Here is a 27,880-nt window from a genome sequence, read left to right as displayed (position 1 = left end):
CCGCCGACAGTAGAACAGTCCCGGACATCTGTCTACGTGGATTAATACCCGAGCTGACCCGCGTTGGCCGGTTTCAGAGACACCCGGCGACTCGACGGACGGCCAAAAACCGCCGACGCCGCAACAGCCGCCCCAACACCAGCACCAACAACAGCAGCAGCAGCAGCAACAACAACAACAACAGCAACAACAGCAGCAGCAGCAACAACAACAACAACAGCCGGCCGGCGGAGGGGTTGGCGCCGGTGGGTGCAACCCCGCAGCAACACCCGCGTCCGCCGGCACGGTGCAGCAATCCCAACAATCCCAGCAAGCACCGTCCGCCACGCCGACACCGACGACAGCCAATCCGCATTCTACAGGACCGACCAGCAATCAACCCTCGCCGCATCTATCGCCCCTTTATCCAGGGATCCCGCAACCCGCCCAACCCAACGGCAGCACGCAAGGTAAGATGCTAACATCGATACGATAGAGCCTGTACACGGTAGACCCGCGCTGCGATAAGGCCGGCTAGCCTGCAGCTGGATCCCAGGCGATTGGGACTAGGACCTCTCTCCGTGCCCGGCTTTCCGGATAGGGGATATAGGTGTCTCGTAGCGAGTCGATCCTATAGGTCTCGATCGAGCTGTTTCACGTGCCTTTTAGTCAGCATCTTCTTTCGCACGCTCGTGATAGGCCTTTTCGAAAGGTAGGTCCAGTCGACATGTTGCAAGAATGTTGTTCCGATGACACGGTCTTTATCACCGTTCGTTGCGATCGCATTCCGACGTTTCAGATCAAAGCGTAGCATTCAATTTCGCCCGATAGCAGTGGCAGCTGGATGTAGTCGGACTAGATATCGCAGTGTCTCGTAGTCCGGCGAGTCGATCCTATAAGTCTCGATCGAGCTGTTTCACGTGTCTTTTACTCAGGATCTTCTCTCGCACACTCGAAGCTAGGTCCAGTCGACATGCTGCAGGAATGTTGTTCCGATGACACGGTCTTTATCACCGTTCGTTTGCGATCGCATTCCGACGTTTCAGATCAAAGCGTAGCGTTCAATTTCGCCCGATAGCAGTGGCAGCTGGATGTAGCCGGACTAGATATCGACTCTGAGATGTTATGAAGAAACCATTACGTTAGAACGATTTCAAGGTTCGGAGATCACGATTGGACTTAAATCGTGGTCATTGTGTATCCCGGCCGCTGTCGTCTTTTATTTCGCGACGGTTAGTTTAGCCCTCGCGTATTACGTACAGGGTCGTTCTGACCCAGTTCTCTGGCTGTTGACATATTTATTCATTTATTCATCCATTCATATAATCATGCGCACGTGAATGTAATTCCTCTTCATACATATGTAATTCCTGCTCGAAGCCAGCACACAAGCATTCGTCCGAGCAAACTTTATAAATGACACACGTTTTGTGCACTCGTCCAGAAAGGGCTATACACATACGCGCGCGCACATACACAGACACACGTACAGACATCCTCGTGATGCTACCTCGAACGATGATTGCGACAATGGAGATGATCCTCAACTTGGTTCTCATTCTTCAAATTATAGAGAATGCTCTTCATTGTCCACCTCGTATCGGGACGAGCTTCGTAAATTACGTTTCAATCCTTTGTCCTCGATCGGTGACTCGGAGACAATGTGTTTACGATTATTATTATACCGCGTTCGAAAATCATTTTTACGTTGCCCAATTGTTTATATTCGGCTCTGTTGTTCTACTTGCTCCCGTGATTCTAATTGTTTCGTTTGGAAGATCATCGAAGCGTTCCACAGTAATGACTCCCTAATTGACGCTCGGATTGTCTACAAAATTGGACAATTTGGGAGGAGGAGATACGATTATTCGAGCCTCGCAACTCGTCTGTATAGTCGTTGACAATCGAGAACCATGAAAAACGAGCCACAAGGCTCGAACAATCGTATCTACTCTTCCCAAATTGTCCATTTTTCTGGACAATCTGAGCGTCAATTAGAGAGACATTACTGTACCTTTTTTATATACTTAACACGTTCCCTGCCGCGTGGGGCGTATACGCCCCACGCTGAACTTTCCGTTCAAGCCATTTGGTATTATCATTGTAAAATGAAGAATTTTTTAAAAATTCATTATGCAGTCAATTATGGACATCTTAATACTATTGCTGACGCCCTCATTTAATCGTGGGGCGTATACGCCCCACGCGGCGTGATGGGCAATTTTTCTTTACTGTAACTTGTTTTAACTGCATTTCTCTTATTCCGATCAGTCATTTATTCGCGTGTCGTTGACACAATACTTACTGCTTCACTGAAGCTGGGATTGATTTATAGTTCTATAGTACTGTAAAAGTTGTAACATTCTGCGATAGTTGTGTGGATAAACCACACTTATGTTTGCCATGTTTTAACAAAGTTCATCGTAACATCCCTTTGTAATCGCATACAAACTTGAATTTAACTAAAATGTTATATTTTAAACTAATATAGGCATGATAAAAAAAATTATATGTGAGGATGCAACTCGCTTGGCATAATAATGATCAGCCAGGTATTTGTTAAAGTAATTCCTAGAAAAATAAATTTATTGGTTTGCTGTGTTATGCATGTTAAACTATACAACCTTTCCTTGATAATTATGATTTGTGTACTATTTTAATTATTGTAAAACATACGCCAGAAACAAAATAATACAAATGTAAAGCGTGGGGCGCATACGCCCCACGCGGCTTGAACGGAAAGTCTTCAAAAAACGGTCTGGCAGGGAACGTGTTAAGAATCGTTGTATTCGGAGAATAATTTCTTACACGTAGAATAATAATAGAATAATAGTATAAAATAAAGTATATAAAAATATTTTTACAAAGTATAAACAAATATAATCAACATAAAAGAATAGAAAAATTGAATATGTTTCATACCATAAATATATATAGTAAATTATCCTCGAAAACACGTCGATGGCACAGCAATTGGTCACCGCACAGTGACTGGCTTCGCTGCCCAATAAATCGGAAAAACAATCTCGGATTTAGAATTGAAATAACTTCGATCGCAAAGGATTAATATTTTCCTTGTATCGAACTAGTTTTCCTGCCGCTTTCACGGTTGCGCATATAAGTTTATATTACATATAGAAATTCCCAGTCGTGTATCCGTAAGCTGCCACAAAGTTCGGTAGAATCTCGATATTGAAGCGTGCGGGACCGCCGCCCGGCCGAATCGAACATCGTCGTTAAATTTTACGACCATGCGCGCAGTGTAGACGATGTTGTTCGGAAAGAGGCGAGGGAAGACTTACGAGGAAATTATAGCCGCGCCGTTGGAGTATCTAATAGCGTTGCGCACAATGGCGCGAGCACAGGCGTTGACCTAATTACCGGAAATCACGTGTTGGAGGCAGCGCTAACGGGCCACCGGGTATGACAGCGGTATGTCGTGCTATGCGACGACCGCTTAAATTTCACATGGCATCCCCGTGTCTCTGTTACTCGGACCGCGATGCGCCATTCCGTCAACGTTGAATCATTTCCGTGCAATTAATAACAAACGTCAGTCACGCTCGCCTTCTTCGACGGCGCATTCGACCGGCGCGCCCGTTGCATTTCGGCGCATCGGATCGGCGTCGCCGTCACCGAGATCCGTCGCATTCGCGGAAATTCGGGAATCGGGGACGACCGTCGAATAAACGATAAATCCATGGAGGCATACTAAGATCGAACGTTTGAAATTGTTTTATGAATGTAAGAAGGCTTTACCGTGCTCGGGTTTCCAGAGCTTTCGTAATTTTATCGACACTCGGCTGGCAGCGACCGCAGGCCGGAAAAGAACGGACTTCGAAACCGGGAGACTACAGTCTCGGTTGCCTGATCGAAGGTTACCATTCGTTAGATTAAATAGTAATTATTGTTCCGTGAAATGGACGGTTTTCATTTTTACAAAAATGACAAACGAATCGAGATATATTCAGTGTATTAATAAAATTATTTTGTGCAATGGATTTGTTTCATATTCTGACAAAAATGAGACGTAAATCGAGATATATTCAGTGTATTAGTGAAATGATTATTCTGAATAATAGACGTTTTTTATCTGTACAAAAATGACCAATCAGTCGAGATTCATTTCATATATTAATAAAATTATTATTCTGTAAAATGATTTCTTTCTTATCTTTACAAAAACGACGAATAAAGCGAGATATATTTAGTACATTAATGAAATTATTATCTTTCAAAATGTATTTTCTTTTATTTTTACGAAAAATGACAAATAAGTCGAGGTTATATTTGATCAGCCTTTCTCTTTTAAGTTTCTAAATCGAACACGGCATCTCGTAAATCAAATTGAAAACATATATGATCGAGTTTACCGCAAAAAGTCTAACACCTGACGGAACATTGCGCTACAAATGTGCTTTGTGCTCGCCGGAGATATGTTTACAAACTAAACGATCATGAATGAATAATTAGTGTTGAGCTCCTGGTCTCGGAAGAATCTTTTTTCAACAGTCTCCCGTTTCCCCGAGCTCTCTAGGTAGCAAGCCTAATCCCCATTTGAAAGAAGAAGCTGCTTCACAAACTTCCATCGCGATTCAGCCCTTGCCAGCCCCTCCCCCCTCGGTCACCCTCGCGCAGTCAAAATTCTTCGGCAACCGTCACACGATATCCCGGCCCGGTGTCGAGTTCGCAAATCCACTAGCTCGAAGCTCAACCCTCGACCTTTCGGCCCCTTTTCACCCCTTTTTCACCCCTTCCTCGTGCCCGGTATCTCGACCATCGTCCAGAAGCAGGGTTATCGGGTTTCTTCTGCGGTTCAAAGCGAAGCCGTAAAACCACATATATCATGCGGACCGGTAACGCGATATCCTAAGACGGATTCGACAAGTAACAACCCCGATTTCCCGGTTTTCAAAGCCCCGTTGTGCTTGGATCGTGTCCTGCCAACATCTTCGTGCCGTTGCATCCGAACAATCCACCGGGAAGCCGAGCAAATTATCTCCAACGACGAAGATTTAATGAACACCGAACGAATTTTCAGAGACACTCGCGAATTCTTTTGTTATCGGTTCGAAGAATGTTTCGAATCGTGACTGGAACTACGATTCATTTATCTGGGATTCCAAACGAAATACTTGCTGATTTTTATACTGGAAAGTACGACGTCTTGCTGAATAAAATAATTTTTAGGAGTTTAATTGGGAGTTTATCCATCAGTCATGACTCAATGGACTCTTGGAAATCGAAGATCAGCGGTTGATGATTTCGTGGGAAATGTTTTTAACAGCTATAGCAATTTCATTCCGATGAAATTCTCATTCTCATTTCATAGTAATTTATCGACTGAAATCTTTGGAACGTGGAATTTTAACACAATTTGTCGATTTCAAGCGTGCAGCATAATTTTGCAAATTGTTGTCCTGGCATCTTCCACGCAGTTGTTGCGACGTTAAAAAATGTACGATGATTAAGAAGACTCCGTCGAAATCCTGCTAACAGTTTTGCTCGCAGCAAACAAGGTTTACGCGAACTATGGAAACGAACGCGATCGCGGCCGAATTTTATTTCCGGCCCCCGAGTTCGATAAATCCGCGAAGCAAGCTTTTGCCGCTTGATATCGTTTTTTGGATCGCGCGGAACTCGGGGCGCGAATTTCGTTGTTTCGGACAACCTGTTGCTGGCCTCGAATTCATTCGCCGTGATTCGCGCGAATTCCGCGAGCCAGATCGACTCCCGCGGACAGCTTTTGTAACCATTTCGATCGCGGTCTCGCTGGCGACGACGTCCGTCCGGGTTGTTATGTAAAAATGCATCGTCGAGCGACGTCATGGCCGCCGAATTACGCGACACGAACGTGTGTTCTCCTCGTCGAATAATCCCGATCGAGACTCGCCGACTCACCGTTCGCTCGTTTATACAGCGAGGAGCGCCACGAACGGGACCGCACGCCCAGCAGCGAATTTGCATGTCTGTCCTTTGAACTTTATGCTTCGCATTTATTTTTACTTTCGGACCCTGTGTACACGCGGCAGGCTTGCATGACCAGTGTACACCTTGTGCGATTAGGCTGCGCCGTCGCGTTCGTTTCTATTTATTTTGTCACGTGATTGCGAGATCTGGAAGTGAGAGAAAAGGCTTCTGGTTGTGATTTATGTTGATTTTGTCGGTTGCCATTTGACGGAGTCGTTTATCAACGCAATTACCATACTGCGGATTTTGTGCATTTACGTTAGAAACGGGTAGGTGAAATTTGGTAGGTCGAAAATGAGCCGTTTATTTTGAAAGTGGCATAAGTCACTTTGTTTTTAAGTCGATATATTTAAGGGTTTCAAGCGTTTTTCTCTTATTTAAGCGTTTTAACACGTTTAAAAATATGGATGCTAACTTTCGAGAAGATTTACTTGTATTTGTTATCTCAGGATACTGATATTTTTCTCAGTATAAATAATTTCGTATAAACATTCAAAAATCACCACTTTTCATTACGGTAAAGTGACTTATGCCACTTTCAAAGTAAACGGCTCAAATGTTGAAAGAATTTAAGGTCATCCATGCGATATTTTCAATCGATTGAAATTATCGAAGAAAGAAATTTTTATTTCACTCATCTTTGTTGCGATTGATGCAGATAAATTTTATTTCGCATTAAGATCCGCAGTCCAGTAATTCTTGTTAATTCTGGTCTCTTCGATCCCTTAGAACACGACTTTCTTGCGATTAGATCGTGCACTTTATATTTTAACGCGATCCAGAGATTTAGGCATGAAAGAACAGATGCTTGGTTGTGATTCATTTTGACTTTTTCACTTCTTTGTTATGCAAAGTTACTCGTTAAGATACCGAACTCTCTGTTCAACCATATTTTTCCAAATTCATCTTCGAGGTCGCCATTTGTTGGGATTATGCTGTGCAGTTTATCTTCCGATGCAATTCAGAGATTCTGAAGTAAGAGAAAAAGCTTTCAGCGATGATTTACGTCGACGCTATCACTTCTTTCTCCCGCAAGAACGATTCGCTAACGCAAAGAACTTTGTTTTCGCCCTTTTGCGTTCGTGGATTAATCTCTGACAAAGCGATTTGCATAAATAATCAACGAGCTCTTTGCAATGAATCTGGGAAAAGAATGAAAACAATTCTCCGAAAGTTATCCGCCAGAAAAATTCAGTGTATTCTTTTTAAGGTAACCGTAACTCGATAAATCTTTCTCACGAAGAATCTGTCAATCGTTCGACTCTTAAAACACGCTGAAATTACACGCTAACAATCGTATCGGGCAGAAAAGAATGATCTTCGATCGCGAACGCTGCGTGCCGACGCGAACGTTTCGCTGACATCGCGCTGTTTCATCGTTCCGGAATGGAAAACATTGAAATTATGCCGACCATAACGGCGCATGGTCGAAACGATTACGCGGTTTCATCGTCAAATGATTCTCGAAAACCAAAACACCGCACTGCGCCGCCTCCAAATATTGAAATTCAATTAAACACGCTCCGCGCCTCCTCTCGCCGGGTTCCCGGTTATTTATGTCGATGGCCTACCCGATCGCGTTTCCCCGTGTAAACGTTCGAATTTATTTCTACCCTGTACTTTTTTTTCCTTTTTTTTTTCGCTCGCGGCTCCCGCTCGGCCAGCAATATTTCACGAGCGTGTTTTTACTAATTCATCGCGGCGACTCGGCCCGCGTAATACCGGCCGCGACGAAATACGGTTTCGAAACCGGTTTTCGGTCGTGTCTCGATTTACTTCGTCCGTCGAATGTCGCGTTATCCGTTCGCCCGCTGTATCGAATCCGGCATTGTGTATCGATATCTGCTCTGATAAATATTTGCGGAGTCCGTCCGAAGCTGCGCAGACGGTTTTTGTTAAAAATGTATGTGCACGCGGATTTCTTTCAATCTTCTACGGACGGATTTCATCCTCGGTTGTCCACAAAGAATCGAGAGATTGAAATATATATGTATATTTTTTCCTCTTTTTTTTTGCGATCGGAAATATTTCTCTGAAGGGATCCGGAAGAGTTCGAATTGAATAGAATATTTTTTTCTACGGTGAAAATGTCGACAGATTTTCCAGTGAAACAGGAATCTTTGTAACCCTCGATTTTTGCCTCGAACGAAAATTGCGTTTCTGTTTATGGTTATTATGCGAACAGAAATATTAATTTGCAGACAATTTTACGCTTTTCGCAACTGCGAAGAAATCGACGATTCCTCATCGTCTAAAATAACAAATTAATTCTCGTTTAAGCAGTCTGCCTGTCGACGTATCTGCTGTTCGTTTAACACAAGCGTTGTTAAATTGAATAATTTCCCTTTTTTTTTTGCGATCGGAAATATTTCTCTGAAGGGATCCGGAAGAGTTCGAATTGAATAGAATATTTTTTTCTACGGTGAAAATGTCGTCAGATTTTCCAGTGAAACAGGAATCTTTGTAACCCTCGATTTTTGCCTCGAACAAAAATTGCGTTTCCATTTATGATTATTATGTGAATAGAAATATTAATTTGCAGATAATTTTACACTTTTCGCAACTGCGAAGAAATCGACGATTCCTCATCGTCTAAAATAACAAATTAATTCTCGTTTAAGCAGTCTGCGCGTCGACGTATCTGCTGTTCGTTTAACACAAGCGTTGTTAAATTGAACAATTTCCCTTTTTTTTTTTGCGATCGGAAATATTTCTCTGAAGGGATCCGGAAGAGTTCGAATTGAATAGAATATTGTTTTCTACGGTGAAAATGTCGACAGATTTTCCAGTGAAACAGGAATCTTTGTAACCCTCGATTTTTGCCTCGAACAAAAATTGCGTTTCCATTTATGATTATTATGTGAACAGAAATATTAATTTGCAGATAATTTTACACTTTTCGCAACTGCGAAGAAATCGACGATTCCTCATCGTCTAAAGCAGGGGTGTCAAACTCGCGGCCCGAGATGAACATTTTTGCGGCCCAGTCAATATATCCGACGCAAAGTAAAAATAAAATAGAAATGTGAATTAGAAATTTTGAAAGTAGTCTCGGCCAATAAAATTTCTCCAGAAATAGGAAAGACAGTATCAAAGAAGAGAGATGTCAAGTATCAGGACGTAAACAATAATTTAACTTTATATATGTTTATTACAATGTACTAGTCAAAATAAAAATATTTGTTTCTATGAACATTGATTTCTTTTTGCGGCCCACCTAAAGTGAAGCATTGTTTATTTGGCCCAAGTTAGCTTTTGAGTTTGACACCCCTGATCTAAAGTAACAAATTAATTTTCGTTTAAGCAGTCTGCGCGTCGACGTATCTGCTGTTCGTTTAACACAAGCGTTGTTAAATTGAACAATTAAAAATGAAGTGTCAACGGAGAAGCGAAGAGTGTTTATTTTACGATAACAATCGTTCGACGTTCATCAGAATACGGAAAAATGATGGTCACGTTGCGAGGATATTAAGCGGAATATTCAGGGCGGAAAGATAATGGAGATGCACTACCACGAAGGCTGCGTGTTTCATCCTAAACGGATGGGTCTCCGGCTCTGTATAAATACATAAAGACCAGCACTCTAGCAATTGTACGTATGTACGAAACGTGCAATTTTTCATATTGCACTTACGGCAATATGAAGCACTAATCGAATCCCCGAAAGCTCGAGAATTATTCCGAGGGGCAAGCTGCGACGACCCGAAACCTCGAACCATCGCAAGATTACATCTAAATGATTACACATCGCCGCCCCTTTAGACACCGTCCGCCCCATCCCAAGGGTGCGCGGGGGTTGAACGTCCTCTAGTAAACGTGAACAGAAACTATGACGGTATTAATAGCGGCATCGTCTTTGGTGCGCCGTAAATGATCAAAAATGCATCACCGCAACGCGATCGAAAAACTGTCTTTTTAATTGCAGAAAACATGCGCAGACAATTTTCTCGAATATATTTACAAATAATTTGTACTTCGGACCGTTTTCAATTTGTTTACCGTGCCAAACAATCGAGGGATCAACTTGAATATAACGAATTTTTTCATCTCTTCGACTGGGAATTCTTTCAACAATAAACGAGATAATAACTTTAGCCGCCTAATGCGACCGAACGAGGTTAAACATCGATTAAGCTAATAATATGTTATTACGAGTACGAAAAGAGGTTTAGCAGTCGAAAGCTGCGCGTGTTAATCGACGATAAATTGCGAACTTCTGCGGAAAATGAAGATCTCCCGGTATCCGTTTACAAGAAACAAGAGCCGCTTAAAAACGGCTTCCTCTCTCACTGTAATAATGCAATTTTATTATTTTAATATCTCCGATCGTTCTCTCCGCTGTCTCAATCCGCGGTTACTCCCGTTCATGACAATTATAAAATCCAGCGTATCAATCTTCTTGCGAAACTATGATTAAATTCATTATCTCCGATGGATCGCAACCTCGGCATTATCACGCACGGTAAAAAATGCAGCAGAAAACAATGGTGCCGGTGATAGAGCACACGAACGGAACAGGTACGTGAGAAAACATCGGAGGACGTATCTGAGACGGTTGTATGTGCATAAACATGGCGAAACGATTACTGTATTTGCTTGGAGCTCGTCGAAAGAGGAGGAAAGCAATGGTATGATTACGAGGAAAAAAAATTCATGGGCCCATACGGTGGCGGAAGGAGAAGAGTTTGGCCCGGTGACCGGCGGCGCTCGATTCGAATTCAATTAACCGGCCGGAAATTGATCGTTGTGCCGAGGGCGGCGACGCGAGCTAATTATTTAAATTAATCGGGGAGATGCGCGCGGGAGAAGCGCGATCGCACGAATTTCTGGATCCTCGGAATTTTCGTCGCCGGGAACGGCATAAGGTTTCAACGGCGGGCCTACGTCAATATCGACCCGGGTTTTCCGACGCGCGCCCTTTCGTCCTCGCCCCTTCGCTGCACCGCTTGCAGCCCCGCGCGCCGCTGCACCGGCGTGTGCACGCGCCAGCCAGAAAACAACGTGCCGGCACGTTGAAATATGCACGGGTACGTGACGCGCGAGAACGCTTCGCCCGCGAATTCGCTGGATCTCTGACACGTTGTTGCATCCTGCCCGGCGAAATGCACCCGGCGGTGCATCTTTTAAGCTCCCTTTCGAAATGCAAACACCAGAGATGGATGAATCTATTTCGGTTAATTACGCACGATACGGTTCCGCCACGTTGAAATCCGGGATCTTGGAAATGTGTTGCGGAAATCCTGCGCCATTTTCAGGAGCAGAAATCCGTTGTGACGATGCGCTGTTTTATGCATTCTCCGGAGATTTGTAAGGTGTTAATTCGTAATTGCAGTTCGAGTATAATTACGAAGTACCGACCAAGTAATTCGATTGTATTGATTACGAGTTATACGATGTAACCGAATGAAAATTATGAATTGAAAGTAATAAACGGATAGATAATGATAGATAATGAAAATACGCAGGAAAGGCAAGAAATTAGTACACGAGAGAAACGCGTAAAAATGTCCCTGAAGAAACTACTTCAAAGTTCTAGACTGTAATTTGAAGAACTGTATTTCACTTAGATTCTATTTGAATTAAATTGTATTCGAATTACGTTGCATTAGAATCACACGCATGACTAAAATAATTAGCAATTGAATTAACTGGAAGGTTTGAATTATGTAATTGAATTGCAATGTAGGTGAATTACTATACAATTGAATTGCAATGTAGGTGAATTACTATACAATTGAATTACAACGTAGTTGAATTACTGTGCAATTGAATTACTATATAATTGAATTACTATATAATTGAATTACTATATAATTAAATTACTACGTGATTGAATTACTATATAATTGAATTACAATGCAGTCGAGTCGCAACGTAATTAAAATACAACGTATTTAATTGCGAGATTGAATTACAATGTAATTGAATTGGCGCAACTCCGTGATCATTGGCCGCGATGGAAACGTTGGGAATTCTACAAAACAAATGCTCCTTTCATTCATGATTTGCTGAATTTAATTTATTCATTTCAATCGATATTTTTTTTTGCAGCTCGAATTATCGGAAATTCTGTTCCACTGCTTTTGTTCCACCGAAATAATGAGAATCGTCGACGGGGAACCGGGTAAACGCGTCGCGGAATTGGAAAACAAACATGGACGGAGGCCGTGCATTGACGCACCGATTATTGAGCGAAGTGTACTCGGATTCTCCGGTTCCGCGACTTCGTGCCGCTGAAATTATCTTCGGCTGTTCTTGCGTCAGTAATGATGCAATTTTAATCGCGTTAACGGCCTGGTGCCGTTAATACAACATCGACGAGACACCGTCTTCTGAAGTTGGTCGCATCCATTAGCGGAGCCGTTCTATCTTTGACGAATGCCATTTTGGTACCGTTAAGTGTCCCAAAGGGTTGCGAAAGTCTCCTTGCTTATTATTAATGTGTTGTACATAATTCTTAGGAACGTATTTATGTACCTGGAACTTCATTGAGAAATCATTCTCTCGTTCGCGCCAATATTAACGAAGCGCCATTGCATTTTATCACAATTTTGTGATTTACGTATATATATAGCACGTCATACTTAATAACTTATTAATAACTTAATCATATCGTACTTTATGTGAAAGAGAAATCGTCTTTTCTTCCGTTAATAATTGTTTCACGTAGAAAACGTCGAACTAATTCCGTGAACAAAATTATTTAAAATTGTAACACGTGGCATGTGTTAATTAGAGAATTTATAGCTTCTCATTGACGACATTTTGATCATATTTTATAAAAGAATATTTATATATTTTTATTATTATTATTATTTATATATTTATATATTTTTATTATATTATATTATATTATATTTTTATTTATTATATTTATATATTTGATTATTATTATTTATATATTTATAATACGGTAAATACAATGAATACAACTATGTATGCCAGCAAGGCTTTCGAAAACTGTTCCACTTCGTTCCGGTCGATCCGAGAAAATCGTGCTCCATATAGCGAACTCTCCGGTGGTTTCCCGGAGCTTAGTGCACACTATGCACGCTGGAACACTTCTAGCTTTAAGACAGATGAATTATTCGGTAGCCAACGGCGCGATCCCGAACAATGTCTCGGTAACGCGAACGCCCGTTTGGCCGAAGACGACAAATGATCCGTTCGAACCACGTAATAAACACGTTCGACGGTTAGTAGAATCGTCTCGTGACCCGGGAGCGACCGTGCTCCCTTGGTCGGTTCCGAACAATCTCCTTAACCCCGAGACTTATCAGCTACACACGCCTACATCGTGTTGAATTAATGGTGACCCTGATACTCCCCGACGCCGAAGTTTCTGTCTCCATTATCCGCGCGGAGGTAAAAGCGGAATTTACACGCGACCACCGAGCTCGTCCCCCGGGGAGTCTGTGCACACTATTTTCTGTTTGAAACATCCTGTTCACTGGCCAGATCTCGCCAAACTAGGATCTACAAGAACACGTTGGAATTATTTAACATTTTTAGTTGCGCTGCGAATGCCGAGCTTTCTTTGATGAATTTATTCATTTGAGAACGAATTTTTCTCCTTAAACCTTTGTCGTAGCGTTGTAAAATTGTTTTTTTGTTCACAAAACGGTATAAACTTTCTAAAACTGGATCAAACCACTTGAATTTCTTTTCTTATGATAAAGGGAAGAGTCTATTAGACAGTGATTAAAATGCTTGTTCCAATTTTGCTAGAAAGACGAACGAAGATTTAAATTTCGTTGCACACTCGAGGGAGGAAGTTAGCAAACGAGAGTACTTCATTTTGTTTGTCATTCCACGTAATAGCAACATTGAAAAAAGCATTTTAGTTATTTTCTGGTAGACTGTTCCCTCCATCGTTTAACTTAATTTCATTTCATTTCATTTATTTATATATACGGGTAAACACCAATTGTTACAACACAGAACAAAGACACGCCAAGACCGACAGAGAATCAGCGAATCAGCAGTTAAATAGTTTACGTAAACTCATTTTGAATTCTCTGCCATTGGCAGCAAATATGTCCACCTTTATCCTTGTAAAATTTAAACGAAAACTCAAGTTGCTCGGGGTCTGGTTTTAAAAAAATTACGAATACTTACAGGACTCACCGCACGATCTCACCAAAAATAAATCATCGTCGCGCGAGGTAATCAGCGGGCAAAGAAACGAGATCTCGTTCCCGCCTTCGAGGAGATCATCTCTCTGACATTTCCAAATCCGACATAATCGGACAACGATCTTGGAGCACGTTGTGTATGAGAGTTGGAGAGACATGCAACGTCGTTCGAGCCCCTCGATCGCCCGTTTTCCATTCGAGCTGGGTACGAACGACTGGGAAACGGAAATATGAAAAAGGGAAAACGCAGGAAGAGTTGTGGAGTGGTAGAGCACGAGAGAGAGGGGGAGAGAGAGAGAGAGAGAGAGAGAGAGAGAGAGAGAGAGAGAGAGGGAGAGAGAGAGAGAGAGAGGGCTGGTAGGCTGTTCAGCTGGCGATGCACGCAGAGAAGCGTATCGATCGCCGTTGGCTCCGGTGGTTCTTGCCACGAAACAGACGAGGAGCATACACTAACCCAACCCCCGAGTCTGTACGACGTTTTATCCTCTGTTTGCACCCTTTCCGTCCCACAGCCTCCATCACGGCCGCTTAATTCACCCCCGGCCCACCTCTGCGAGCCGTCTTCTCCGTGTTTAGCCAGGAAGCGGAGCCGAAAAGGGCCCGGCGCGGCGGATCCGGTCTCCGGCGACGGATCGATGCCCGGCGAAAAAGATCCGATGCACGCGCGGCAACCTTCGTGCACCTTGTTTGCCGACTCGCTGTGATAGCGAGACCTGGCTGTGTGGAGATCGCCGTCATTCATCCTCGAACGACGCGTAAAGCCAGATTCACACCAGACCGTCACCGCGCGATTAAATCCCGATCAGTCACGATCAGTCAGGATCAGTCACGAATGTCGCGCTACAGGATTTTACGAAGACATTCGCACTCAACGATCGGAAACGATCGGATGCCACGGGCTCTTTCACGATTCGTTTGTTCAGGGAAAAAGACAACGTTGTTCTCCAAATAATTTTATACATAATTGTAATTAATCCTATAATTATGTTAATTAATCCAGAAAGGGATGATTCCTGAGGTCATTTGAAGAAACTTTTTCCTCAGCGAAAATGCAATCCGCGGCTTTGTTTACGAGTTATTAATGAAAAACAGTGGCCAATGAGAGGCGAGCTCGGCTGGCGCAAGACGGCCCAGTTCCGCCGATTGGCTCGGCCGCTTAGCGTTAGGTGAGCTCGCCTCTCATTGGGCAATGTTTTTCGTTAATAACTCGTAAACGAAGCCGCGGATTGTATTTTCGCTGAGGAAAAAGTTACTTCAAATTACCTCAGGTATCCCCCCCCCCATTTCTGGGTGTTAACGTAATTATGGAATACCTTGTATTGTTACGATCTTTCGTAATACTAACAATGGATCTATTGAGTCCTAAATGCGACTCATTTATTTGCATCGTTTTATTAGAGAAACGAGATTGAATTTATTCAAATTTCGTACGATATCGATTATGATATATGCTCGAATAATGAAGTTTTTATGAAATGATTTCTCATAGAAACATTTTTATTATCTCAGTAATCGTAGAAGGAAAAATTAGAAGCCAGTAATTTTGACTGGTTTGATAACTCCAGTGTTTTACTCTATTATTTAACATATTTATTATTTTAAAATTGTTAAAATTATGAAAAGTACTCTGTTTAGGAAATGATCGAATGAATTTCTTAGTTTAAGCACACATTACATAGTAGAAATAGCATAACGCCTAAATAAATGCAAACACATGCCAGACATCTTTAATGCTCGGCTTTAATCACGTTGCCAGAATAAATTTTTACTGATTCGTACAGTGAATCGTGTCGCTCATGAATCCTTATAGATTGAATTGTTTACCTATAAAACGTATTCTCATAACAACCAAGAATTCGAATAAGAATTACTGTATTGTTTTACAGGAAAAAAAGGGATTTTGGATGAATCCTGTTTCGAATTCGATCGCATTTGAATCGCCAGAAAAGAGAAGCTTTCACGTTGTAGACGTAGAATATTGAAAATAGAATAAAATGAGTAGGGTGAAATGAGATTCGAGCTTAAAAGCTGTAGTTTTGCGAGCTTTAAAAATGTTAAGAGCACGCAGAAAGTTTGGCCGGAATTTCTGGAAAACCGAAGAACGCCTCGAGAGTTCTGCAATACCAGGCTGCAACTTGTGCCAAGTGTCGTTTCAAACGCGATTTTCACACCCTGTCGCTTTCTTAGTTAGCTTCCGGCCAGAGACCCTACGGGCTGATCTTGCTGACGGATTCAACTAGGGATTGCAACCCTTTCATATTAGAAATATGAAATATTCAAAGAGAGCTTCAACTTTCTATATCGAATACTTCGAGAACGAATAGCCTTTGATATTTGTTACAATCAACTGCTAAGAATTTCTGATAAAAATGCTGTAAGCAATGAATTGTCATTCACGATTGTTGTCCCGCGAGAGATGCAAAATGCAGAATTTTTTTTCGAAAAGATTCGACGTCTCTTGCCTGCAGGAATTTTTCTCACGAGCATTTCTTTTCGCAAGATGATTACCTGAATTCTCAATGAACAAATGAATGCTGCAATTTAGGTCAAGAACGCCCGAAAAAGAAATCCTTTAAAGAGGCATCCTCGACGCTCGAGGTAAACATTTGAAGCAACCGAGTTGTCCTCTTAATTCGGCAAAATTCAGAGCTTTTCGGCCAAATGAAAATTGTCGAATTGCTTTTCAAACATCGTCGATTCCTCGATTGTCGTCGGCCATCTTGTCGCACCGCTCAAATCGTCGAGATCGCGAGCAATTCTTGTGGAATCAATTCGCGACTGATTCTAAACGGATTCACGCGACGATAATGAAATTTAAAAATCAAATAGGCAACTATAGCCGCCTTTGGGGTGCAAGTAGCACTCAGCGGCGAGTGACTATAATCTATTTAGTTCGTACGTCGAGTGAGAGCTCGGCGTTGGGCAACTATAATCGCCTTTAGCATCGGTTTAATGAAGCAGTTCCACTGAAATTTGATTGGAAATAAATACGGCCGAGCCGTGATCATCTGCTCGCAGGAATGTCACGATCTCCTTCCGTCATCGAAGCACTGATTTTTGTTCGCGGAACTGCAACTCGTTGGATCTCGCGTCGCGAATCTCGCGTTCCGAAACTTGTCACAAACGAGTATCCTTTTAACAAAGAGTTATTATCCGGTGCCGCGAAGCTCTCGAAACTCGCAATTAAAACCCGAGGGGGTCACAATCTCGTAAAGCAACGCGGTAACGCGTACGGGACCGAAAACACTTCAATCACCGTGGTAATTAGTTGCTATAATTGAGCCGGGCTCGACGAACCATTTCGCGCGTCACTGCGTAACATTTCACTAATTATTCGAATTTCGTTCTAGAGACGGAACGAAAAAAGAAACAAATAAAAAAAAAAATGGTTTCATGTCACGCTCTACTTCCGTCGACCGGCGAATTGAATCGCGCGGGATCGATCATCGGCCATGGAGAGCATCGACAGAGTATCTCGGACTTTCGTTCGACGATTAAACCATTATGAATGCCCGTGGGACGTGGAAAACGAGCTGCGAATTGTCTCAAGCGATGCGTTAGACTTCGGTGCTTTTGTCTTTGATTTATTGTCTCGTGTCTGTACGATTCCGCACGTCGGTGTTATTGTTTCCTCGTTTCGGTAGCGAAAGTTTCAGACGGTGGAGCAATTTTTATCTAACACCGTAATATAAATTGTCCGTGTTATTTATAACCGTGTGAATAATTTTTCGAAGAAAATGTTATTCGTGCCGGTTGAAACCACGGAGATATTTTATGTTGCGTGTTCCGGGTAATTTACGCCGGTTAATTAATGCGAACGAATGGAGAGGAATTTAATGATGTGCGGAGAGAACATCGCTCGCGCGTTTCTTGTTTCTGAGAACGTTTGTTTTCCGCGAATGTGTAGAACGCGATGATCGCGGGAGAACGAGCAGTGCTTTTTAACGGATTCGATTTTAAAGTTTCACGTTCGAATTCGTCCCGTTCTTCGATTAAATACCGAAAATTCGCGACGGCAGGGATGGTGCACGATCGATCAAATTCTTGTCTCCGTGATCCACGGAGGACCGACCGACCGACCACCCGATGCTCGATGACCCGAATTTCGCGACGACGGGAAAGAAGCCAATGGCACCTGCAGCGACGGTGTTAAAGAACGGCGAAGAAGTCGCCAAAGTTTCGCGGAGTCGGGCCGAAAAAAGGTTCCCGCCGGAAACTTTGTACCGTCAGGATCCTTATTTCTACCCTTTTTGCTTCCGAGTCGAGCGTTCTGGAAGTTCCGATGCTTTTAAGCGTGCTCTTTCCGGTCAAATCGTCGAAAACACGCGTAATTTCCGTGGCTTTTTTCCGTGGGGAAACTATTCGCATCACGATGAGAGAATTTTCGGGAAACGTCGGTGAATCGAGTGGAAGCGAATGAAAATCCTTGGTTGGAACTTTTGCGAAAATTTGAGCAAAGTCAGTGTTGAGTTCCTTTCAATCTGCATTAAATTCTTTTCAGTCGAATAAATTTTTCGGCGATTAATTCGGTAAGGCAGAAATTGAATAAGGACGTCTGTGTGTACCTGTAATATACCTTATGGTATATTATTACATAATGTGTAGTATATGTTTTCTCTCATAGCTATTTTCATTTACTAATCCTTTGTTGCTAGATTTTTCATTTTTTACATTTCATTTATTTAGAGAGCATCAGCTGTCCGTAAACTAGAATAACAATGATGAAAATAATACATATTATAATATAATATAATATAATATAATATAATATAATATAATATAATATAATATAATAATAACATAATAAAAATAATATAATAAATTTAATAAATATAATATATAATAAACATATATAATAAATAATGTTTATAACATAGCCGTGACAATTGCATTCGTCCGTGCCAGATTACTCTGCCCGTTAATAGTGTAATCGTCGAGTGCTATCATCTGTGTATCAATTGTATTTGGAGTTTTGTATAGCAAATAATCGTGCGAATATAGCTGTAACTGGGACGCATGGATTTCGATGTATCTTCAGCAGCGTAATTAATGTATATTCCTCTGTACATCGTTCCTGTAACGATAACGCAAACATTGTGGCACAATAACGAGCAAATAATTCGACGACGGAGTATTGATTAATTTAAATGAATGCAGCGAGAATATTAAATCGTCGACGCGCGCTCGCGGGAGCTTGTTTAACGTTTAATTAATGTACCACACACCCTTTTCGGCAAGAAAAATCCGTTGAAGTAGTTCGGAACAAGTTCAATTAGGAGAAATGTGGAGCGCGCTTCATTATCCGGGGTTGTCTTAGGGTTGATGACAGTGGAAAGGCGCGGGACGACGTTATTTATTGATCAAGTTGCACGGTTCGTTCGGACCGTTTAAGTACTTTATCGCGGAAACCGGGGATATTTTAGTCTAATTTGAAGACGACCTAAATTTCTCCGCCCGGCAACTGGGTCGCGGTGTGATACTAGAAATATCCGCGGGATACACGACCTACCGGAACGTGTGTTTAAACAGCTTATAATATTGCTAATTATGTGAATAAATGTTTCAAGTCCAAACGTCCATGCGGCGTGCTCGAATTTCATCGCCGTTTATCTAAGCGCGATAATACGTTAATCCTTTATCCTCTGAATAGAAATTCAACCGGATTGTTTTTGAGCATAATATTAATTTTCCAAGCGTTCCAGCTTAGGTACCAGTCTGCGCTAGCGATTTATTTCTATGCCATGTGTGTGGTGTGCCGGCTAACATCGTTCGTTGAAATATCAAAACTCTTAACCTCCGTCGAACAATAAAATTAACAGAAATGCGATGCGACGAGTTCACAAATGGTACAACTGTTGACAAAATTGACGAGCTAGCATTCCATTCAAAAAATTACACTGAAACGTCGAAAGCTGTTTTTGTTTTAACAAAACCACGGTCTCTTTCTCTCTCTCTCTCTCTCTCTCTCTCTCTCTCTCTCTCTCACTCTCTCTCTGTACAATTTCCAGTGATACCAAAATATTTTGAACTCGTATTCAACGCGCTCTAATAATGTTTGGTACATATTTCGAACATAAAATGAACAAAATGCTCGGCGAGCGATGAAAAGTTTCTCTGATAAAGTTGGCTCTGTTGTCACAATGAAAATGGTGTTCAATCAACAAGGTAACGCGGTAATAAAAAGGAACTATGAATTCCGCACGCTTCCAATGGAATTTCGAATGAAACGGAGAATGAATAGTCGAATAATTCGGAGCCGCGCCGAGCCAAAGTTCACCGGAACCGCGCGAGCTTAATAATAATTGAACCGTTCTTTCTCTAGTCGTTTAAAATAGATCTCGTTGCCGGCGCTACATTATTAAAAGCTGTACGTGTAGCGGAAGCTCCCGCGGAAACAATTATAGCCGGCTCCTAAATCAATTCCTTTTATTCGTGTCAGCGCGCGAGCAATATATATCCGCTGCCGCGTCCCTCACGATTTTATTTCAGCGCAGATTTCGCGCGATGAATCCTTCACTCTTTTAATGCACAACGTTCCCGCGGATCCGGCGGAGTTCGTTGCGAATTAAACGGTTACGAGTTCGTTGCGAATTAAATGCGCCGCTACGCCGTTCGCAATTACACGTTATCGCCGGCGGTTCTGAAAATCGTCGCATAAATATTTCGCGAATTAATTTCCGGCGAAGTCCGGACGCCGGGGCGAAACTTTTCAATGATTCAATCGGAAACGTATCCTATCGGGGGAGGCCGGTAATATTAATTTATACGCGCGCCGGCGGGATGAAAAGTTGATTTTTCGCTGGCGATCGAACGAAAATTAAAACGGTGACCAATGCAACATTGTTCCCGCTTGAACGAGTAAACGCGAGGTAATTAGGGGAGCAATTAAACTTCGGTAATTTTGCTTGGCACAACTATCTGTAAAATCAATCTTCGTGCACGTCAGCGCGAGCAAAATAGCCGGTCGCCGTCGAGTACCCTAGAATTTTATTTAAATCCGAAGTTCGCGCAATCGATACTTCGCCCTTCGAGCCCCGAAAGGGCTCGCTGTTGAAAAATTCCGATGTTCCATTCGGCCGACCGTTGCACAAGTTCCCAGACGATCCGACAACCGAGCGACGCGAACCAACTTTTTCCACGCTCGCCAACATTGTTGAACCTCTCCGCGTTCCATCTTCGAGCGGGGCTCGTCGTAAACCTCGACGATACGACCCGCAACCCCGTATTTTCCAACGACGTCGGCGATGCATCCTGAACGCCGTTGCGTTATAAACAACGCTCAACCATGTCATTTTATTACATAGGCTGTTAATAAGGGTGACGCGGCTCCGCGTAAAAATATCCCGCGAAAGATACTAGGGCGATTTTCACCTATTTTGCTCTCTCTCTAATAAAGTCAAAATAATATTTATTCAGCTGGCGAACGTCGTTGCACGAGATTTAACGAAACAGCAAATAATGATGTGCAAATAAAACATTTTCATCGCGTGCACGACTGATAAGTTGCTACTTTACTTAATTGCATCAATGAACATGCGTCAGTGCGTCACGTAGCAAACATTGCTGTAACATTCCTCAAATTTCCGACAGAAACTCATTTGGCAAATGAGAGCATTTTTTTCGTGACCTTTTTTTCAATTCGCAAAAAGTCCGTCCCTTTATTTACCCAGTATTAACCCTTAGAGCTCTATGGACGCATACATGCGTTTGGCGAAAGTCATCCGTGTAGCCTAAGGCCGCATTTATGTGTTTTCTCTAAGTCATTGGCCTGGACTAAGAGCGCATATATGCGTTTGTCGATTTTTTCAATCGATATGCAGTTATTTTCGTGTAAAATTAATACAGGGGCACTCGTTAGTAATTTGCCTTCCTTAGGAAATCTCATTTTATGTGTCCCACTCTCTAACCAATTAGATTTCAAAATAATTACCTGCACTGTCACCTTTTCGCGACTCAAAGCACTCAAAACGACTCAGTCAGCAGTATAGTCTCGTGAATGTAAGAACCTCACGGTCTCGCTCGCGTCAACAACGATAGTGCGGAATATAACTTGTTCGATTTTTTTTGTTTTATTCGTGACACCCTACAAAATGTCAAATCTTGAGGAATATTTCACAAGGGACGACAGTGAAATAGAATATAGTGAATCACTATCATCAGACGTTGAATCAGAAGATTAATTATTTAACCTTCCGCAAAAGAATCACTATAATTTATTACTGTTTGCGCCTTGAATAGTCACTTCAGTGTGGCAAAAAAGTATTCCGCCCCCAGGGATGGTCAGCGATAGCCGCGCTACGTCCCTACGAACCGTTTCGGCCAGTAGTATTCAGAGCTCAAAAGGTTACATAAAACTCGCCGATACCACCGCAATATTTTTTAGCACAAGAATCGAGCACAGACCTGTATATTAAATTGTAAATCGCTTCGGATCAGTTTCATCTCCACTTAACTCTTTTTATGCAATAATCGTGCAGTGAACAGGTGAATAACAAACTTACGTTACTTCCGACGTAAAAGTATACTTAAAAAGTTTCGAATACGCGGATACGAAGTTTCCCCGAACGCTGTAGATGATGAATAAAAAAAAACGGTGTAACCCCATCGAAAGGTGTAACTCGATCGAAAGGTGTAGCTCTGATTGCAACGGACCGTTTTCGGGCTTCAAATTGAAGGAGCGAAGCTGGCAAAAAATGGTTTCGGCGAATCGGTGGCCCTCGATTGTCCAGTATTTTAGTCCGGCATGGGACACGCGGCGTTCCTCTCGCTTAAATCGTGGCGACGCTAACACGTCGAGAATAATTCCGCTCGAATCGCTGCATCGCGTCGTTTCAATTGTCGCGGGCACACAACACGGCCGCGACAATTATAGAGTTCGCGGCAGCTCTTTTTTCTTTTTTTTAACGATCGCTCACCTGGACCGCGCGGCCACCGGGAAACCGCGCTGCCAGCAGCAATTAAAATTTCCGTCGGTATTACAGGCCGAAACAATTAACGGCGTTGCGTTCCCCAGTCCGCGTCCCTCCCGGCGGACGCAATTAGAAACGGAATTGACACGGATACCGCGGTGCTGGACCAGATTCGCGACACTTAGAATCTCCGGGTCGATTTCACCGTTCTTGTCGTGCTCTTTAGAGGAAGCCCGGATCATGTGGAACAGAGCTGGACATTATTCGAACAATATTTCGAATTAATTCATCGACTAAAATTTAGTCGAACAATATTTCGAATAAATTGATCTTATGAAATTTTATTCGAACAATATTTCAGATAGAATTTATCGATCAAATTTAGTCGAAGAATATTTGATATAAATTTATATAATGGAATTTTATTCGAACGATATTTCAAATAAATTCTACGAACAAAATTTAGTCGAACAATATTTCGAATAAATTCTACGAGTAAAATTTAGTCGAACAATATTTCGAATAAATTGATCCTATGAAATTTTATTCGAACAATATTTCAGGTAGAACTCATCGATAAAATTTAGTCGAAGAATATTTGGTATAAATTTATATAATGGAATTTTATTCGAACAATATTTCAAATAAATTCTACGAATAAAATTTAGTCGAACAATATTTCGAATAAAATTTAGTCGAACAATGTTTCGAATTTTGTCGAATAAAATTTCAAATAAATTTATCGAATATCTCGATATATCAACAATATTTCGAATAGATTTATCGAATGAGATTTGATTCGAACAATATTTCGAATAAATTCTACGAATAAAATTGTATCGATTATTCGAATGAAATATGTCAAACTCCTCGCATTGACCACCCGATTTTGGAAGATTGCGAAAATTAGCAAAACTACAAGATTATTTTCACTTCATTTTCATTTTATTTTAATGTTTCGAAATTATACACGTAAAAGAAATACAGGAATCGAGAATATTGAGCATGTAGAACATTTCTGACAAAAAGAATTGAAGCAATTTCGCCTCTGTTATAAGAAAACGAATGTTACATTTTTACGGGCCGTTTTATAAAATCGCGGCTATTTCGTGATTTCACTTCCTGCTGAAATAACGGCGTCGTTACAATTATAATTACACTTTTATGCTTTTTCTTGAAACGCCGGTCGAGAGATTTTTATACGACCATCCTGCTCCCGTGCTTTTTGTTGACTTCAACAGGACCGGAGGTAAAATTTCTTCTATTCAGGTTAATGTGACCGAAGAATAACTGTTACATGCTCATTTTCGTTCGTTGCCGAATGTGAAAGGACGACGTGTAACTTAACGCTGACGGGGCGCGTGCGAAACGTTCGTAGAAGAACTGTGAAACGAGATTATTTCATATTTTAGAAAGAGGATCCGTCAATTATTCGCGACGCGTCTTTTAAGTGAAACAGCGTATCGGCTCTGCTCAACTCAAGAATCATTAATAAAGAGCCACCGAATGTCTCGCCGCGACTGTTTACTTTCAGGCAATGTTAAATAGCTATGAATACGAAAGGATCGTCTATAGAATAGCCGCGAACCGTTTAAAATTAAATATGCATCCCCGGAAACCAGAAGGTTTATATACATACCGCGCACGTGTTGCGAAATTAAACTTACATTCAGGTCAGCTTCACCGTTTTTATGCGAATGTTCAAGTGAGGATATTCGTTCTGCTTTCAGCGGTGATATTCGTGTTAACTACAGAAAAATTCGCAGTTTAATGAAAGGAAGAGAGAGAGTGACTCCGGAGAGAGATTCTGTTCGCGTCCAGAAGACAATCTCGCAGATTGGATTTAGCCGGGAGCCGACGAATGAAAGACAGCGGGGCGAGGAAAGGGATTTGTTAAATTTATTTGGTGCTTGTTTTATGGAATTCCGGGAGGCGTTAGTTGTGAACCAAGGGGCTCCGTGTGCAGGGTCTCGTCCCTCCCCGGTGTCTGGGAAGATTTCGCTGTCTGCTGCACAAGCTTTGTCGCAGTTAATTGCAGCTTTTCTAATTGAGAGTTTAATGACGCCGCGAGGTTATCCCTCTCCCCCCTCCCGCGGGATCCTTTGATGTCGCCCACGTTGCGTGCCCTTTTCTTCTCCCCTCCCGGGGACGTTTTCGTGATCCTGCACCCCCCGCGGATATGGTGTTCCGTGCAGGCGCGTTTTCACTGGCATCCGCCTATTCGGATCTTTGGAATGCATTCTACCTGAAAAACACGAATGCATCGCGCTTACTTCTTCCGAACGTTCAAGCAATGCGAACATTCTTTTCTTGCCGTTATTAAAGCGCTCGTCCCTTTTATTTGTAGCTCGTGGATTTAACAGCGAATTTTCTTGCGGATTTCCATTCTCGTACGTCAACAGCGCATACAAATTGCAATAGGCCAAGAATTTCATTCGTCGACCAAAGCCAAGCAAATTACATTCGATTGTTATCGGACTTGTGGATCTTTGTACGAAATAAAAAGAGGAGCTGCGTTTATTTCGTTCGTTATTCATTTCGATGAGTTGAACATAGCGCAGCAGTATATTTAAATATTTAAATATTTAGATATTTTCTGTTGTATTTCTTATATTATAATATTTAAATATTCTGATATATCCTGTTGTACATTTTCCTGTGTTTTACATGTCCTCGCAAGCTGTAAATGCTAAAAACTATACAAAAGTGTGTTCCTAGTCTCGTTCTCGGTATTTAATACTTACACGATTAGGTTACGATTCTCGAAGAAGCTACATAAATATTGTCGAATTACCAGTTAATTGTTAACACGTTCCGTGCCGAGCTTTTTTTACTCGAATCTTCACACTTTGATATTTTACTAAAACTTGATGTATTACGTGCAATTATTAATTCTCGTACACATAACAACGTAACAAAAACTTATCAACGCCCATTCTTGCGGTGGAAATTGATTCTTCGGTTCTAAATTTCTTGTAAACAATTTGTTCAGTTCACTAAGTAAACATGCAAGCGTGTACCATCGATGGTACACGTGGCACGGAACGTGTTAAGAGGCAAATTGCAGCTTGATCTTCTTAAGATCAGCCTAATTCTTTCTGCAACGTATAAACTGCAACGTCAAATGACATAGTTCGAGGCTTAAATTATTGCAAGAACATTTCGTGTCGACGATAGCTATTTTTGCCAGAGATGTCGATAAATAATAATGACCAACGTGAGAATGGTTTATGGCGATACACCCGCGGAGTGCCGATATTTAGTCCTCCAACCAGATCGGTCTGCATCAGGCCGCGATTGCCAAGAGGAATTTATAGTCCCCGTGATAATGCTTCGTTCATGTTCGTACAGCGATTAACATACCTGCAATTCAGCAGATTATACGGCGCGCTATTTGCACATTTGTGATAACAAGTCCAAGATAAATGGAACGCCCTGTACGGCCACCGAATCAAACACGCCGGAACGATCGGCGATCCCACACTAGGAGATTCTGTCTGTTTGCTCGGCAAACAAACTAGGATTTACCGCCTGACTACCGGTGGCCATACATTCCAGCGGCTACCAAATATGGTCATTTAAATTCACGTGGTCGCTAACTTTTCCTTCCATCCTGCCCGTCTCGATCCGTGACGCGATAAACGCTGAATTTCCTGTTACGTAAAACGAAAACCGACCGGAGAAGCTTGCCAAAAGTAGAAAGTGCTACTCGCCGACATCAAAAGAACATTCTCTCTCATCGTTCGTTAAGCGTCGTACGTTCGGAATTATTTGAATGCGGTCAAAGAAATGGAAAAATCATTCGTTCGCTGGTATTCCAGGTGCATTGGGAATATATTAGGGGGACCTGAAAGTAATATGTCGTTTCTGCGCATGTCAGTATCCTTTTTTTTTTGCATACTAATTTTTGCATACTAAAAATTTGCATGCTAAATGAAAGAAGGTTGTTGATAATGAGGGTGATTACATCATTGATTGAAAATAAAAACTAGTTAAAAATTCATCTGTTTGAATTTAATGTAAACAAACGACATAACTTTCCGGTCCCCCTAATACTCTATATAGAATATATGTACAGTAATGTCTCTCTAATCGACGCTCAGATTGTCCACAAAAATGGACAATTTGGGAAGAGGAGATACGATTATTCGAGCCTTGCGGTTTGTTTTTATAGTTACGAACTGTCGACAACTGTAAAAATCGAGCTGCGAGGCTCGAATAATCGTGTCTTCTCTTCTCAAATTGTCTATTTTTCTGCACAATCTGAGCGTCAGTTAGGGAGACGTTACTGTATATAGAATATACAGAATATTTTATGCAGAATTTGTGCAGCATAATTTATGAACAGCGGATCTTTCTGCAAGATAAAGATTGTTTATCTCGATTGCGATAAACAGAAATCGAATAAAAATGTATTTCTTCTGTTAATAAGTGTAGTAAGTTAGAAACAATATAATAGAATTTCGAAAATTTTTCGACCGTTTTCCGTGTTCCGTGTCTCGTATACTAATTTTTCTTATAAATGCATAAAATCCATTGTCCGCCTATGAAGTATTGATGAAATAGCGCAATTAATTCCAAAGGATTGAGTGTCGGCTGTGATTTATAACCGGACACTGAGCACTTTTTGTTCGTGATAGCTGAAAATGAAGATTATAGATCGAATATAAATTCAACTGAATATAAATTCAATATAAATTCAGTGGGATATAAATGGAATATGAATACAATTCTCTGATTACCGACATTATTGGAAGAAAACGCGAACTGTCTTCGGATAGCTATTTCTCGGAATTCCATCAATGATTTCTAATTTTGTGCAAAGCTCCGCAGTCCAGCGACAGTATTTATTTCCTTCTAATCTAATCCTAATTATCCTTTCGTGGC

The 27,880-nt window shown here is 41.7% G+C and overlaps 1 protein-coding gene across 9 annotated transcripts in view; it reads left to right on the top strand.

Moving 5' to 3' along the window:
- Positions 1 to 27,880, top strand: part of LOC117220960 (phosphatase and actin regulator 2) — a 494,597-nt gene that overhangs the window by 188,529 nt on the left and 278,188 nt on the right. For 8 of the 9 annotated variants that reach the window (XM_033471505.2, XM_033471521.2, XM_033471540.2 and 5 more), the window contains one exon: positions 78 to 449. The exons of the other annotated variant lie outside the window; for it this stretch is intronic. In XM_033471505.2, coding sequence (XP_033327396.2) covers positions 78 to 449 — 372 coding nt within the window. The remainder of the gene's footprint in view (positions 1 to 77; positions 450 to 27,880) is intronic. 9 annotated transcript variants of the gene reach the window in all.

Source organism: Megalopta genalis, chromosome 1 (assembly GCF_051020955.1).
Source record: "Megalopta genalis isolate 19385.01 chromosome 1, iyMegGena1_principal, whole genome shotgun sequence".
NCBI classification, from domain to species: domain Eukaryota; kingdom Metazoa; phylum Arthropoda; class Insecta; order Hymenoptera; family Halictidae; genus Megalopta; species Megalopta genalis.
This window is presented reverse-complemented; position numbering and strand designations above follow the sequence as displayed.